This window comes from Leopardus geoffroyi, chromosome A1 (genome assembly GCF_018350155.1).
Source record: "Leopardus geoffroyi isolate Oge1 chromosome A1, O.geoffroyi_Oge1_pat1.0, whole genome shotgun sequence".
Taxonomy (NCBI): Eukaryota; Metazoa; Chordata; class Mammalia; order Carnivora; family Felidae; genus Leopardus; species Leopardus geoffroyi.
This window is the reverse complement of record NC_059326.1, coordinates 85,939,210-85,953,622: the sequence shown is the minus strand read 5'-3', so window position 1 is coordinate 85,953,622 and position 14,413 is coordinate 85,939,210. Positions and strand designations below refer to the sequence as shown.

Below are 14,413 nucleotides of genomic sequence, written 5' to 3'. Positions count from 1 at the left end.
TGCAAATTTGCAAAAAAAAAGTGCTCAAATTCCCATAAACTAATGAATCAATAATGAACATGTGAAAAAAATATACATATATATAATGTATATATAATGTAATGTATAATGTAATGTGTGTGTGTGTGTGTGTGTGTGAGAGAGTGTGTGTGTGTGTGTGTATAATGGAATATTACTCAGCAATTAAAAAAAAAGAATGAAATCGGCATTTGGGAAGTCATGGATGTAGCTAGAGATTATCATGCAAGGTGAAATAAGTCATTCAGAGAAAGACACATACCATATGATTTCATTCAAATGTGGAATTTAAGAAACAAAACAAATGAACATATGAAGGGAAAAGAGAGAGAGGCAAGCCATAAAACTGATTCTTAAGTAGACAACAAACTGAGGGTTGCTGGAGGGAAGGTGGGCTGACCAAGGGGTTAAATGAGTGATGGGTATTAATGAGGGCACGGGTTGTGATGGGCAATGGGTATCTATAGAACTGATGAATGACTAAATTCTACTTCTGAAACCAATACTGCACTGTATTTCAACTAACTGGAATTTAAGTAAAGACTTGAAACTCAAATTAAAAAAAAAAAAATAGCATTTTCATTTTGGGAGGTAAATACCCAGTGGTGGATTTATGGATCATATGGTGTTTCTATTTTTAAATTTTTGCACAATTTCCATACTGTTTTCCCCAATGGCTCCACCAGGTTACATTCCCACCAACAGTGTCTGAGAGTTCCCTTTACCCCCTCGTCATCTTATGTTATTTCTTGTCTTTTTGGAACCAGCCATTTGAACAAGTGTAAAGTGATAATCTTATTGTGTTTTTGATTTGTAAATTGTTTATAATTACTAATGTTGAATATATTATCAAGTATATGTTGACAATCTGTTTTCTTTAGAAAAAAAATGTCTATTCAGGTCCTCTGCCCATTTTTAAATCAGATTGTTTTTGGTATTGTTCATGCTGTATAAATTTTTTACATATTTGGATATTAACCTCTTCTTGGATATATTATTTGCAAACTTCTCTCATTCAAGGATTTGCCTTTATATTTTGTTGATGACTTCCTTTTCTGTTGAAGAATTTTTACCTTAGTGTTGTCCCAGTACTTTATTTTTGCTTTTATTTTTCCTTTCCTGAGCAATATGTTCATAAATATGATGCTAAACTAATGACCAAGAGATTACTGCCTCTGTTTTCTTTTAGAAGCTTTATGACTTCAGGTCTCACATTTAGATCATCAATCCATATTTATTGGATTTTTGTGTATTGTGTAAGAAAGTGGTCCAGTTTCATTCTTTCACATATACCTGTGCAGTTTTCTCAACACCACTTGTTGAAAAACCTTGTTTTCTCATGATATATTCTTGCATCTTCTGTCATTGCTTGACTATATACATGTGGGCTTATTTCTGTGCTCTGTATCTTATTCTATTGATCTATGTGTCTATTTTTGTGTTAGTACTATCCTGTCTTGATTACTGCAGTTTGTAGTCTATCATTAAATCTGCCATTGTGATTCCATTATCTTTGTTCTGAAATCAAGATTTCATTAGTTATACAAGTTTTTTTTTTCTGTGATTCCATAAAAGTTTTAGGATTATTTGTTCAAGTTATCTTAAAAGATGTTATTGGCATTTTGTTGGATTTGTACTGAAACTTTAGGTTGCTTTAGGTAGGATGGACATTTTAAATATATAAATTATTCTAAAAAGCAAGCATAATACATTTTTCCATTTGCTTGTGTCATTGTAATTTGAATATATTATTATTATTATTATTGTCTAATTGTGGCAGCTAGGATTTTCAGCACTACTATGAGGAATAAAAGTGGTGAGACTGAATATCCCTGTCATATTCAAAACTTAGAGGGAAAGATTTCAGTTTTTCACTATTGTATGATGTTAGATTGAATTTTTTATATATCACCATTACTATGTTGAGATATTTTCCCTCTAAATCCACTTTTTTGAGAGTTTTTATCAGGAAGGAATGTCGTAATTTGACAAATGCTTTTTCTTCCTCTAGTGAGATGATCATATGTTTTTTATCCTTTCTCTTATTAATGACATTAATCACATTGATTGGTATGTGAATGGTGAAAACATGCTTGCATCCCTGAAATAATTACTACTTGATCATGGTTAGTGATTTTTTTTTAATGTATTGTTGAATTTGGCTTTGCTATTATTTTTTTTTTGGCAATTTTCATGCATGTTCATCATAGATACTAGCCTGTAGTTGTATTTTTGTTTTTTGTTTGTTTTTTGTTGTTTGTTTTTGTTTATTTTTAGTATTTTGTTTTGTTCTGTTTTTCTGTACCTTTGGTTTGGTCTCAGGGTAATGCTGACCTCATAGAAAGAATTTGAATGCTTTCTTCCATATTCTATTTTTTAATATAGTTTCAGAAGAATAGGTATTAATGCTTCTTTAGATGTTTGGTAGAACTTACCAGTGACACCATTAGTCCTGGACTCCTGTTTGTTAAAAGTTTATTAATTACTAATTTTATTATTATTAAGTGGCTTTTCAAATTTTCTATTTTTCCTGATCGAATTTTGGAACTTGGTATCTTTCTAGGAATTTACCTATTTTTTTCTATGTTGTCCAATTTGTTGGCATTTTTTAAAATAATATTCTCTTATAATCTTTGCAAACCTGCTGTGTTTTTTTTCCAGTATCCGATTTTACTTATTGTGTCCTCTCTTTTTTTTTCTTGATAAACCTGGCTATAAATTTACCAATTTTGTCTAACTTTTCAAAGAAACAGCTCTTGGTTTCATTTATATTTTCAACTTTTGTCTCTATTTCATTTACCTCTGCTCTAATCTTCATTTTCAGTAGCATTTTTGGTTGTCCTTTCCCTTTCTAGCTCCTTTAGCAGTAAGTTTAGATTGATTACTTGAGAACCCACAGCTAACATTATACTTAATGGTGAAAAGCTGAAAACTTTTCCTCCATGTTCAGAACATGACAAGTATGTCCATTCTCAACATCTTTTTACAACATAGAATGCTTATGCATTCTAAAATGCTGAGGCATTTTAACAGTATGGATTCATTGTAACCATAAGCATAGAATTTTTTTCCCATTTCCTTGTGTCTTCTTCAATATCTTTCATCAGCATTTTGTAGTTTTTAGATTACAAATCATTCACCTCTCTGGTTAGGTTTATTCCTAGGTATCTTATGGTTGTTGGTGCAATTATAAATAGGATCAATTCTTTAGTTTCTTTTTCTGCTGCTTCATCGTTGATGTATTAGGAATTCAACATTTCTGCACATTTCTATACATTGTACTTCTGTACAAGATTTCTGTACATTGATTGTGTATCCTGTGGTTTTATTGGATTCCTGTATCATTTCTAGGAATTTTTTGATGGAGTCTTTTGGGTTGTCTATATCATTTAATCTGCAAGTAGTGAAAGATTGACTTTTTCCCTATCTGTTTGGATGCTTTTTATTTCTTTTAACTGTCTGATTGCTGAGGCTTGTACTTTCAGTGTCAAATAACAGTGATGAGAATGGATATCCCTGTTTTGTTCCTGACTGTAGATGAAAATCTTTCAATTTTTCTCTAGTGAGATGATGTTAACTATGGGTCTTTAATATATGGCCATTATTTTTTTGATGTATGTTCCCTCAATCCCTACTTTTTGACTTTTTGTTTGCCAGAGTGTGGCAAATTTTAACTAGGTATGTTCTGGTCTGCTTATTATATGATAGCTGATGTGACTTCCAGTAGAACTGAAGCCTTGCAGGACACTGTAGTTGGGAGACATGGTGTGGACAGCATTTCTGTCGGTCCACTAAGGAAGGAACCTGCCTTGCTGGGACTGAGGCACACTTGACAGGGAGTGGAAATATTGGCAGAGCACAGGGGTGTGAGACTTGGTGTAAGCAAGGTAGGCAGCCAGTCTCAGCACTGTGTATTTACTAAAGGTTGTTCTGTGTTTATACTGAGTGGTGAGGGAGACAGATATCACCAACCAACTCCTTTGTTTCCAGTGAGGTGTTCTTGTGTCTGCTGCTTTCAGAGAAGCACTCACTGAAGAGTGGATAATCTCCCCTCTGTGTGTTCCCTGTGTTTTTCAGATTCCCATTTCCATGCTGTCTGTCCCTAGGTAGTTTGCCTGTCTTCTAGCAATGAGCATTGCAGGGTCCATTCCAGTAAAGGCTCCCAACTTTGAAAACAACAGACTTTAGGGACATGGTTTGGGCAGGGGCTGCACTGGTCTTCTGTAATAGGGTCTCATCTCACTGAGACTGATGCAGGTTTTGCTGATAAGGGCAATCACAGTCTAGGAAGACAGTGTCAGGGTTGAGCTGCCTTTGACAGAAGGCTTTGTAATTATTATCAATGGTGTGGGAGGGAAGTGGAACATTCTGAAACTTTTGTCCCTGTAGAGGGGTCCCTATGAATGCCACCTGCCACTCAAGTGCTCCAAGAAGAATAACAATCCCTACCTGTGTTCCCCAAGCATTCCTCCAGCCAAGCCACCTGCCCTTGTGGTGTTTGCCTGCCTTCTCCACAGGAGTAGGATAGTACTTTTTGTTCTGTATCCCAGTTAAGCCTCCTGACGTTAAAAACTCCAGGCTTTAAGCCCTATTGGATAAAAAAAAAATTTTAGGAAATAAGCTCCTTTGTTATTCCCAGTCAATGGCTTTGAGGAAGTGTCCTCCTTGTGCATTCCCCTGCATAATCCTCTCTCTCTCTCTCTCTCTCTGTCTCTGTCTCTGTCTCTGTCTTTGTCTCTCTCTCTCTCTCTCTCTCTCTCTCTTGTCTTTCTCTGCAACCAGGGGTCCCTCCCTTCCACAGTGCCCAGGATCCATGTCTCCCCCAAACCATGTCTTTGCATTTCCTACTTTCCTCAATGTCGCCTTTTCTCTCCCTCTAGTTGTGAAGTTGTTCTGTCAGTCTTCCGGTCAATTTCATAGGTATTCAGAATGATTTGACAGCCATCTAGTTTTGTTTAAGTAATGAGAAAAGCCTAAAGTTCTCCTACTATGCAATCATCTTAGCTCTGAAGCAGGAAACCTTGAAAAGGAAGGAAAAGCTCATGGTATCACCCTTCTGGATACCATAATGTACTGTAAAGCTATAATAATGAGAACAGTACTTTATTGGCACAAATGTGGATAAATAGATACATGAGCACAACAGAATAGCCCCCAAATAAGTCCTCACTTATATGGACAATTATTCAGTGACAAAAGAGGCAAGAATATACAATGGGGAAACCATCCATTCAATAAATGATGTTGAGAAAACTAAAAAGATACTTGCAAAAGAATGAAATTTGACCACTTTCACACCATAAACAAAAGTAAATTGATAATGGGTGGGAAGACATAAATGTAATATCTAAACCATAAAAGTCTTAGAAGAAAACATAAGCAGTGAGTTCTTTGACAAAAGTCTGAGCAATATTTACTTGAATCTGGTTCCTCAGGCAAGGACAGCAAAACAAAAACAAACTATTAGGACCATATCAAACATTTTTTTTCACAGCCAATGTAACTATTAACAAAATGAAAACACAACCCACTTAATGGGAATAGATATTTTCAAATTATGTATCTAATAAGGGATTCACTATGAAAATATATAACAAACTCATACAATTCAATATGAAAAACTCAAGCAACCCAATTTAAAAATGGGCAAAGATCTGACTGGAATTTTCAAAAAAGACATACAGATATACAATGGTTACAGGAAAATATGCTAAACATCACTAACCATTAGGAAAATATATATCAAAGCCACAGTAATATATAATCTCACATCTATCACCATGACTAATATCAAAAGGACAGGAAACAACAAATCGTAAATATGTGGAAAGGGGATAATGTGAACTGTTGGTGGGAATATAAATTGGTGCAGCCATTATTGAAAACTGCTTGAGGATATTCAAAATAAATAAAATTGAATTATCACATTATCCAGTAATTCCAGTACAAGGTAATTATCTAAAAATTAAAAACACAAATTTAAAAAGCATTTCTATGTTTATTACAACATTACTTACATAGCCAAGATATGGAAGAAACATAAATGTCCAATGATTGTTGAATGGATAAATAAAACATAGTGTGTGTGTATATATATATATATATATATATATATATATATATATATATATGTTTATATCTATATAATGGAATATTACTTAGCCATAAAAATGAATTAAGAAAGAATGAGATATTGCCATTTGAGACAATATGGATGTACCTAGATAGTACTATGCTAAGTGAAATAGTTCAGATGAAGAAAGCCAAATACCATATGATTTCTTTTGCATGTGGAATCTAAAAATCAAAACAGAGACACCTGGGTGGCTCAGTTGATTGAACATCTGACTTCTGCTCAGGTTATAATCTCGTGGTTTGTGAGTCCAAGCCCTAGTTTGGGTTCTGTGCTGACATCTCAGAGCCTGGAGTCTTCTTTGGATTCTGTATCTCCCTCTCTTTCTCCTCCCTGCCCACACTTGTGCTCTCTCTCTCTCTCTCGCTCTCAAAAATAAATAAACATTATTTTTTTTAATACAAATAAAAATTGAAACAAACTAAGGAACAGAACAAAACAAACTGTGGTTTTAGATGCAGAGAATAACTGATGGTTGTTATAGAAGATATTGGTGGGGGAATAAATGAAATGAGTAAAGGGAAATAACAGGTGCTATCTTTCAGTAACAAAATATATTTAGAAAACGGGTATAGTTTCTCAGGATCCACATAAGAGTGAAAACATATGGTATCTGTCTTTCTCTGTATGATTTATTTCACTTAGCATGGGGGAGGGGAAGGAAAAAAAAAGTTAGAGAGGGAGGGACCCAAACATAAGAGACTTAAAAACTGAGAACAAACTGAGGGTTTGATGGGGGGTAGGAGGGTGGGGAGGTTGAGTGATGGGTATTGAGGAGGGTACCTGTTGGGATGACCACTGGGTGTTGTATGGAAACCAATTTGACAATAAATTTCATATTAAAAAAAAAAGAAGTAAAAAAATAAAATAAAAAATGGGTGTATAATGTACAGCACAGGGAATATAATCAATACTATTCTATTATATTTGTATGGTGGTCAATAATAACTAGACTCAATTTGCTCATGATTTCATAAAACGTAAATATTCAATCACTACCTTTTGGTAGTGGAAACTAATAAAGTATATCCGGTCAATTATGCTTCAGTTAAAAAAAAAATCTTGCTGTGTGAACAAGGGTTTAAGATAATAACATTTTGCACTCTCCTAAGCATAGAGATATGATTTTGGAGATACATACTTTACTCTCATTCTCTTTGAATGACCTCCTCCAACTGTCATAAATGTAGTTAATAGTGTCAGAAAGAGATTTATTCAAACAGTTTGAAAATTTTTAAAAGCATTTGGCAATACTTGTTACAGTGTTGTCCTTTGGGGATATTTTAATGTAAGACAGCTCAGAACTACTAAATACCCAACAGGTCCACTATTCTCGAGAGAATATCATCCTGGGCAGTGTTAGAGGGTCATGACTCAGACCTCTCTGAATCAAAGTACAGGTTCTCAAAACTCTGTGAATAAGCTCTATGAGGATGAAACTTGTATTTACTTGTTATCCAGCTACACAACACATGGCTCACAGATACAAAATATAGTTTCCAACCTCCATCTGTAATAAACTGCATCACCTTCACAGAGCAGTGAACTCTCAGAATTTTTAGTTTCACTCTAACTAATTTGTGTATTTCCTCTTAAAGGTAAACTCCGGAAAGAATATGGTAAGTCATTCATTACTTCCTTGTGTATATCATATTGATCACAGTATAAAAAGTCAGGCCTTTTTTGAAGGAAAGTTTTAAGAGAAAAACACTTGGTAAAGATATAAGTATATAAATACCACTTTGGAATTTGGGATTGTGCATTTCCTTTCATTTTTTTCTTTTTTAAAAAAAAAAATTAAAGGTTTTTTACTTTATTATTGAGAGACAGAGAGAGACAGAGCATGAGCAGGTGAGAGGCAGAGAGAGGAGGAGACACAGAATCTGAAGCAGGCTCCAGGCTCCATGCCGTCAGCACAGGGCCTGACGTGGGGCTCGAACTCACAAACCACGAGATCATGACCTGAGCCAAAGTTGAATGCTCAACCGACTGAGACACCCAGGCGCCCCTCATTTTTTCTTAATTAGGTTGTTCAAGTGTCCATGAGCTCTGTTAGGTCATGCTGTGTCTAATCCCTTGAAGTTTGCAAATGTTGCTTTGATTCTACAGAGAGGAGAAACTGGGTAATACTTGAGGAAAATACTAAAGGAAGGTCTGCAGTTATATCTACCAGATATACTGAAAAGGTACAGGGTGCTACATTTCAATGCACAGCGCAGCCTTGTCTACTATCCAAATCTCTACTAATGTTAGCTATTCTCACTTTTTGTTGTTTGTTTGGAGTGCATGTTTTACTTGCTAACCCACTTTCACTGGAATTGAGAAAAGGAAGCTTGTGTAAAATGTACTTGGAGAACATTTTTTTTCTCTTCTGCATTTTCAAAATTTCCTCATGTCTTGAGGATTCTTTCTTACCTATTCTGACCCACTCAAATTTAAAAAATTTTCCTCATGTACCACACACCAGTTTCCAAAGTAGAAATTGCTGTTTGTATTATCATCAAACTAGGCTCCTAGATGAAGCATTAGAGGAAAATTATGTCTTTCAATGCCCAGGATTTCTTCTTGGGATGAGCAATAAAGACTAATTAGCTGTTTCAGGTTGTTTCTGGCTCTGGATATATTCTCCTCTCAAAGGCTCACTGATCTTGTCCCAGTCTCTTGTAGTTCAAACCCCATGTTTGAACTTTGCTTGGGAAATATTCTAGGATGACATCCACACAATCAGTAGATGGAACAGAATGGACTGACTTAGTTCTTGGAGAAAGGAGACCGTAGATGATGGAGTTATGAGCATATTTCATGATACTATGCAGTCTCTTAGAAATTATCTATTTGAGATAATGTACACAATGCCTTCTTTTTTATTTTTTGTTTTTTTCTTCTCTAGCTTTTAATTTTCACCTACTTGCCTAATATTTTACCAAGTCAGATGTTGAGAGATTTGAGTAAAGTCTGTTTCTTTAGAAATTCTTCCATATATACTTTGTTGAATTCTTTATTATATATTTGTTTTTACACAGAGCTCTTACGTGAACAGAAAGGTGAGTAGTATTTGTTTAAATTTTAGCGGCAGACATCATAGAAAAGTATATTGGTCAACTAAAATTTAGCAATCGATTCCATATCATAAACTATTTTTTAAATGGTCTTTCTTTTAAGCGGTTTCTCTCTATATAATTAGTCATAAGTTGAAACTATTTTGTATTTTGTAACATTATAAATTATAAGTTCTATAAATGATTTGCATTTTATTTATTTTTTTAATTTTTTTTTCAATGTTTATTTCTTTTTGGGACAGAGAGAGACAGAGCATGAACGGGGGAGGGGCAGAGAGAGAGGGAGACACAGAATCGGAAACAGGCTCCAGGCTCTGAGCCATCAGCCCAGAGCCTGACGCGGGGCTCGAACTCACGGACCGCGAGATCGTGACCTGGCTGAAGTCGGACGCTTAACCGACTGCGCCACCCAGGCGCCCCAAATGATTTGCATTTTAAAAGAGTCACACTGTGGCATCTTTGTTGAAATCTTTCTCCTGTTTATTATTTGTTTTGTTTTTTACAGTCTCAGTAAGGTGTTCAGATATTCCTTTATAATTTTTCTACTATTACTTCTTAAATACAAATTAATACCTGAATTTTGATCTTCATATTGGTTTCTTCTAATATCTGAATCTATATTATTAAATAACAATTAATGTTAATTCTATTTTATACAATAGGATGCCAATCAAATATATCACCATCAATATTGGGCACTTTTAAAGACTTTGCATTTTTCTATATGATATATAAAATTTTAAAAATATGATATGCATAAGCTTTGATATACCATATGCATATTTTTGTTTTGATTTTTCTTTATTCTTGGCCTTGTTTTTAGGAGAATTTTTTATGGTAATTTGGTCTCTGTACCTTTGTACTTGTTTTTCTCTATTCCTGAAATATTTTATTTCTGTAATCATTTCCTAATTAACTCTGTTTTTCCTGTGGGAACCTGGTGAACCCTCACTAGTTGAGAGAGGGATATGAGTAGTCTATGGTATCCCACAGCCATGCATTCTCTCATTATTGTTTTTCATGGTGATCTGTGCATGTGACAGGTCAGAGCTATGTGTCCTCCTTTACTGAGGGAGCCTGATCCATGCGGAGCTAAGGGCTGCCGGTCCACAAATATCTGTTGAGTGCAAAAAATTATTTGTATTTATATTTTTCTTTGTCAAATTGTTTTGCTCCGTGTTTTTCTAGATTATGTATGAAAGAAAATATTAGCTAGGAAACAGACCTAATGTTTTATTTCCTGATCTAGGGTTTAAAGATCACATAACACCTAATTTTTGGAGAAACACTTATGTCAAAATTAATTTCTTATATTTCCTTAATACTATATTGAATTGAATCTCATGTCTTTGGCCGTGCAACTCTGGGCCAAGTGAGGCAAGGTGAAGAATCTTGTCCTGGAGATGCCTAGAAATATATTTGGCATGAGACTTTCAGTTAGGCTCTATGTGACCTCAAGAGAGTGATGTGGAAGGAACACTTCCTAAGAGAGTTACTAAGTACTCCTCTCCCATGAAAGGCTATCGTTCGTGTGGGAATTGACAGGGAGGACCTTAAGGAATCTGCCAAAATCCTCTCCAAAAGAAAGTGATAATTTGAACATCTAAGCACGCAGACGACCCTCATGTGAGACAAGTTTTTCTCTTTCCTTTACATAAACTCCCACTCCACTCCACCTTCAGTTCTCTTTCCTGGAGGAGCCACAAGTTTCATGGGAGGTGAGAGAAGGTAGGAGACCTGAGGCAGAAGGGAAATGGACCATTGCATGGCCTGAACAATTTAATACTCAAAATAGACATGAAAAAATAATTCTGGGAAATTTATTTGAAACGTTAACAGTGAGATTAAATAAGGTTGTTTTTTGCATAAACTTGATGATTTCTAAGTTATTCTACAAACCAGTTATAAAGCCACATATAACTATGGCCCTATACTCACGTTTGGTCAAATGTTTAATAAATAGCTATTGAAAATATACTTGTTTAAATAAATTTGGTAATGTCAAGAAACATACTATATTATTATCTACTTAAGAAAATTCTCAAGAAAGGCCTTGTGAACAGTTTTGCTGACTCTTCTCTGAAACACTCAAAGAAATGGGTTATCCTGAAGTGGTTGGGGGTACAATCCATTGAAATTCCAATCGACCCTAAGTCTGCAGCCATGTGGCGTTCATTCTGGAAGACAAATCTGCAGTAAGTTTATATTAATGTAAGATAAACATGGTATGTTTCCAAGACTGTACATCTAAACAGCCTGTAGTTTGGAACATTTTAAGGTGTGAAGCGGGAAAGTACCTCCTTATTTCTAAAAATCCAAGACAGACACCTTAAGTTTTTATGGTTGCTCAAATAAAGGATATATTGCTAGAGCTGAGTATGCCAAATATACCACGTCTTTAATGCAAAGTAAGGTAAACCAAACCCTCCATTTCAGTAAATCCTCCTTTCTCAGAAGCCCCCCCCCCCACTTCATTTCCTTCTTATCAGCTGCCAGGTATTGTAAATGAAGTGTGATAAAATGAGGGTTTGAAGGCCACTTTCAGACTTCCCTCTTATCCTGGAAAGAATGGGTAGAATTTGTAGGTCCTTGGCACTTATATTCTCAAATTTGAGACATCATCCAAAAGAGATCACTTTTAATATCCTATTTTATATCTACATAAACACATTTACAAGTCAAATAGTATGTATTTAGTTTGTGTTTATTATTATTATTATTATTATTATTATTATTATTCAGGAAATAACTATCTCTGTGTCACACATATACACTGGATCATTAAGTCTTTGTTCTCAGGGTCTCTGTTTTCAAATTGAGACCAAGTAATAGGACAGATATTCCATGAATAGGGATAAGAGGACACGTTCTAACATACATTTTCTTTCTTTATTTCTTTATATAGGGAACATAGAAAAAAAGAACGGTAAGTGATGTTTATATTTGACTGAAGCAGTGTTTGAATATCCCATATCAATATTCCAATATTGATGTTCTTTCATTATTATTAAGGAACAAATTCCAGGCACCCCATGTGTGACCTAAAAGTTTTTGAAACAAGTAAAACATCTTCCTGCTACTTTAAAAAGTGAACATAACTATTCATAAGACAAAGTTTTAGGCATAAATACAGAAGAACAAGATGAATCCATGTGTGCCATTAGCGCTGGAACTCAGGTCTTACGTTCAGTGCCATTCAGTGAGGTCATTTGTCTTTTGTATATATAGTAATTAACTGACTATTTTACAGTCAGTGCTTAAGAAACAATGAGACAAAAGGACTATCTTTCTTTATGGAAGTTGCTATAAGAATGATACAAATTCCACATTTAAATAATAAATAAAAAACAAATATTCTAATGTTTGTTATGGAGGAGGGTTAATGATGCCATGGATAGTACAACAGTTGGACTGGGCTTAGACATGAGGTTCTAGATTTGCTAAAGAAGGTCAATGCAGAAGAGGCTGGAGATATTGAAAAGGACAGGTAGGTCAAAGAGAGAACTATCACGTGTAAAGCAGAAAGCACAACATGCACTAAACTCTGAGGGGAGGTAAGCTTGTGGTTCTATTAGAAGAGACAATATTAGCCAGGTGCCTCTGGTTCTGAAAACCTAGACAAGGCTATACATAGGCAAAGGCTGGTAAATGCAACATCTCCTTACCATTCTAAGAATTTTGAATGCTCTCTAAGAAACAGAATTTTGAATATTATCCAAGAAAATAAGGAAATCATATAAATTCTAAAAAGGGGTACAGTGACAAGATTTTCAATTCAAAAATGTTATTTTCTTGAAGGTAGAGAACAGATTATATGGTTAGTGGTAAAAAAAAAAGAAAAGAAAAGAAAAAGAAAAGCTAGGACAATCTACTCTGAGATATACACTGAACTAAATAAACAGGTCTTAAAAGTCTGTACATGTTTGTGTACAGTCTGTGTAAAATCAGTAGTTTAATGGAAAAGAGAAATCCTATGTAAAGTCTATGGTTTAATTTTGACTCTAATTTCCATGACCTGGAAGCCTATGTCCCTGCTGTGTTTAATTTTGGAATCCTATTAAGATTTAGATTTTCTATGCAACAAACATTCTCACTTAAGGAAAGCTGTTGATCAAATGTAAAAGTACCCTGAATGGGTCTGCATAACATAAGTCCATCCTGACTGAAATCAGAATTAACTACAAATTAATCCAATTCTGAAACCACTATACATATATTTGTTACATTTCTAATAATTTTTCTCAACTCATTTTCCGAGAATTGAATTAATACTTCTTTGGAGTAAAGAAAAACTTGAATTCATTTCATAAAAAATACCAACAAGTATCTTTTCTCTTATCAAAAAAAAAAAAAATTAAACGTGATTCATGGAAGAATGAAAGCATTTATCTATAGTTTAACAAAGGTAGGTTAGTCATGTGGGACATATCCTGAGAGGAAAAAAAAAAATATTTGTCATCATTGTCCTCCTCCTCATCATCTTCACCACCACCAACAACGTACATTTATTTATTAATGCTCTTTACATTTAAAAAATGTGCTTTACAATAGTAATACATAGGCAAATATGGAGCACGTATTTCTTTATGTCATGTACCTAAAATTAAAACAAGAATAAAAATTAATAAAGTAATACATCAATGAACTAGCAGAAACTATGACTGAGGAGGTAGATAGAAGGCAGATAATAACAACCTCTTAATTTTAGAATTTAATATTTATCTTATGAGTGGTGAAAGGAACTGAGGAATTCTGAGTAAGTAGGTATTCAACATAAAAATTATAAGATCTGAGTTTTAAAAAGACTGCATTAGAGAATCCATTGACGTGTGCAGGAGTGGGCATTGGAAGACCAGTAAAGGAGCTTCCACAGTCAATGAGCAAGACTCAGAAGGGTGATGAAGGGTGGAGGTTGGTGGAAGGGCTTGGGAGAGCAGGAAACCTAAGATGGAGCTAGACTCAAATGACCATAATGGATAATTCAATGTAGAGGGTGGAGTGGGAGGTAATAGAGAAGGAAATACAAACAAAACGCCCCTCTTAGTGGCCTGTACAGCTGGATCCAGTGATTTCATTCACTAAGTTGGTAATAAAATTCAATACTTAATTCATCAACTCTCTTAACATTAGTAATCTCTTCAATTGCCTAAACTTCTGGTAATTAGAACCAATCCCTCAGTGACACTTGGCAAAAAAAAAAAAA

General features: G+C 34.6%; 1 protein-coding gene across 12 annotated transcripts in view; it reads left to right on the top strand.

The window, feature by feature from the left end:
• The window catches only part of LOC123600802 (butyrophilin subfamily 1 member A1-like), a 78,713-nt gene that overhangs the window by 55,855 nt on the left and 8,445 nt on the right, over positions 1-14,413 (top strand). For 8 of the 12 annotated variants that reach the window (XM_045483259.1, XM_045483240.1, XM_045483223.1 and 5 more), the window contains exons 6-8: positions 7,750-7,770; positions 9,175-9,195; positions 12,116-12,136. In XM_045483259.1, coding sequence (XP_045339215.1) covers positions 7,750-7,770; positions 9,175-9,195; positions 12,116-12,136 — 63 coding nt within the window. The remainder of the gene's footprint in view (positions 1-7,749; positions 7,771-9,174; positions 9,196-12,115; positions 12,137-14,413) is intronic. The other 4 variants (XM_045483207.1, XM_045483219.1, XM_045483191.1 and 1 more) reach the window with 1 other exon arrangement.